Source organism: Austrofundulus limnaeus, unplaced genomic scaffold (genome assembly GCF_001266775.1).
Source record: "Austrofundulus limnaeus strain Quisiro unplaced genomic scaffold, Austrofundulus_limnaeus-1.0 Scaffold28, whole genome shotgun sequence".
Lineage (NCBI taxonomy): Eukaryota > Metazoa > Chordata > Actinopteri > Cyprinodontiformes > Rivulidae > Austrofundulus > Austrofundulus limnaeus.
In genome coordinates, this window is record NW_013952430.1 from 2,394,352 (window position 1) to 2,397,220 (window position 2,869).

Consider the following 2,869-nt stretch of genomic DNA (forward strand, 5'->3'; position numbering starts at 1 on the left):
TCCCTGATGTATAACTGGTCGCAGTCCTCCTGGCACTTAACAGCATATACAATATTGCTCTGTTTGTGCCGGAGAACCGGATCGTCCATCACTGACAGTCCATCCAAGACCGTCCATCACTAAACAGAGGTGGAGACCTCCATTTTCAGTTGTCCCCCTCCTACAGTGCGGCTATTGCCAGTATCACTCCACCCGCTGTTAACAATAGGTGTTAATTAGGTGTCAACGATAGCCATGTGATGTGAGTATCAGTCACATGGAGGCAGGGCTCAAAAGCCTGAATTTTGCCTGAAACTCTCAGACTGAAGAAGTCTCTTGGAGAAGAGACGAAACGTTTCATTAGAGAAGAACCCATCCAGAAGACCTATACAATGTTTTTCTTTTTGACTTTTATAATGATACATTTTATCAAAAATTATTCACGTTTTTGCAAAGTCCAAACAGCCCGTGTTCTTTTAACTGGTAAAAGGTAAGACATTTAGTTTTATCCTGTCTTTTAGCAAACTAAACTTAGCATAACAAGTAAGGAAATGTGTGTTTAGTTGACTATTTTTGTAACAATGCTGCTTGGCATTAAAACTTATACTGTTGAAAAGTCTGTGTATATTATATATACTTTGAATGCATGTTCCTTAAAAATGTGGCAACGTTTTTAGGGAACACGCATTTGTGGGATGAATAGCAGAATTGAGTATGTGCGATGCACACATGAAGAAATTAGCAAAACAGCCTATTCTGCTGTTGCTATTGACACTTGTTTTGAGCTTCTGGTACCTCCAGGTTCTGCCAATCAGGAGCCAATCTTAAGATTTATTGTGAAGGAGCATTGTTACAACAACAACAAATAAAATAAAATAAAATAAATAAAAATATATCCACCAAACACAAATTTCCTAAATTTTTGTGCTAAGTATATGGTATAACAAAACTCTCAAGCAATCACTGGATTACCAATCCAGTTAAAGATGGCTGTCAAAGCTAATTGACCTCAGCTAACACAAAAATGGCTATAACTTAGACACTTTCAGAGGAATTGAGCTAAAATTTGATGTGGAAGTAGCTAAGGACAATTCATAACAAACTGACTGAAAAACTTATAGTTTTAAATTGCTCATATAGAGTTAATTTTACATAATTGCTCACCATAAGCTGATCTTAGTTTAAAGGGCTGGTATAAGGTGGCGGGTAATATGCATTCTAATGTTAGACCTTAGTTGTTGTTTTTTTTGTCTAGAAATTAAAATAAAGCACAACATTCAATAATGTGTTGATTAAAAACAGTTTAAATATGTTTAAAGAGAGGTATTTCAAAATGTATTTGCCTCATTTTTGTTTTCTGTTGGCATGACTTTTTTTTTTTGGAAATGATAATAAACTCCAGGGTCAGGAGAATGGTATTGTTTGAAACTGGTTAATTAGGATCTGATTTTAACATAATTTCATTACCAGCCTGTTGGGGCTTGTGTTTGTTTGGTGAATGCCCCGTTACTATGTACTCATCTATGTGATGTGCAACTACCTTTTTATACACATTTTACTTCCTGATAAGATGACTCAGTTTAGCAACAACCAAACACAGTTTACATTTCATTGTTGCTATAAAGCGTTGCAGCTGATGTCATGTTGAAGAGATGATGCAGATTAGACCGAATGTATTCTCTATAATGCTTTTTGTGTGGATGATAACATTTTACAAAAAGTCACTTTCTTACAAGTTGTAATAGTATTTTGTCTTCTGCAGAATGAAGCTGCTGCATGACAGGACATGACCAACACAAACTACAGACTGTAAACCTCCACAAAAAAAAAAAAAAAAAAAAAAAATAGACTCAAACTCAAATTTAAGAACTCAAGAATGAAGACCAAGTATGCAGTCATTTTTATTTGTATTGTGGCCTTGGTCATTATTGAAAAAGAAATCAAGATCATCTCTAGGTAAGACAATGACAAACTCTTGGTACTTTCAGTTCCATGTAACTTCTTCTACATTAATTCTTTCACTTGTGTTTCCCTTTGTGGTTGATGCCCTAAAAACTTATGATAAAATATTAAATGCAAATGTAGCTAAAGTCATTCTGAAGTATGTATGCAAGAAAGATGTCAGTTTCCTCTGAAAACAGACAAAACCGAAACCCTCTTACAAACAGGAAGCTTGTGGGTTTCAGTTTCTAGATTCTGTACCGCTTTTGTTTGTTCTGTTAAAAAATGCAAAGACCAGAAGTGATTAGAAGCCGTTAGTTTGTGCTGGTAGCGTGAGCACTCTGTTAAACAATAAACCTTTTTTTTCCATCTCAGAAATAAGACAAAGTATGAGCTTATAAAACAAAAATAATAATTCAGATGAGACACCTAACCTGACCTGATCAGTCTCAGAGGTGCCAAAAACAAACTGTTTTACAGAAGGTATTTTAATAACTTAGTTGTGTACAAAGGACGCTGGTGTTATTGGATAACTGCTATAGAAACAACTTCCATGTAGACTATTTATTTTATTTAAAATTTACCCCAAATCACCCATTGCCTGTATCATTTAACCAGTGGCGGACCGTGCATTTTACACGGAGTCCTTCTACTTGTATGATGATGAAAGCAACAGTTTCATTGCCATTTGATTTAACCTCCAGATGCCTTCACTGTTCGTTTTGAAGGCCTTGAGGCAGATTCCTTTGACACCAGCAACAAATGATGCTCGAAATATGATTGGATAAAAGCTCTGTGTAAATATAATTTACTGGAAGCTGCACAACCACGAGAAAATCTAGGAAATGAAGAGAACAGATGTTTTAAAATAATAAACATATTAAAAAAAATACTACTACTACTACTACTACTACTACTACTACTACTACTACTACTACTACTACTACTA

At 35.1% G+C, this 2,869-nt stretch overlaps 1 protein-coding gene and 1 long non-coding RNA gene across 2 annotated transcripts in view; both read left to right on the top strand.

Moving 5' to 3' along the window:
* LOC106515360 (uncharacterized) overlaps positions 1-1,802 on the top strand; it is a 3,623-nt gene extending 1,821 nt beyond the window's left edge. The window contains exon 2 of the long non-coding RNA XR_001309997.1: positions 1,742-1,802. This is a non-coding gene — a long non-coding RNA (uncharacterized LOC106515360). The remainder of the gene's footprint in view (positions 1-1,741) is intronic.
* A 44-nt stretch (positions 1,803-1,846) lies between these two features.
* The window catches only part of chst3a (carbohydrate (chondroitin 6) sulfotransferase 3a), a 4,523-nt gene continuing 3,500 nt past the window's right edge, over positions 1,847-2,869 (top strand). The window contains exon 1 of the mRNA XM_014005122.1: positions 1,847-1,935. Coding sequence (XP_013860576.1) covers positions 1,856-1,935 — 80 coding nt within the window. The 5' untranslated portion in view covers positions 1,847-1,855. The remainder of the gene's footprint in view (positions 1,936-2,869) is intronic.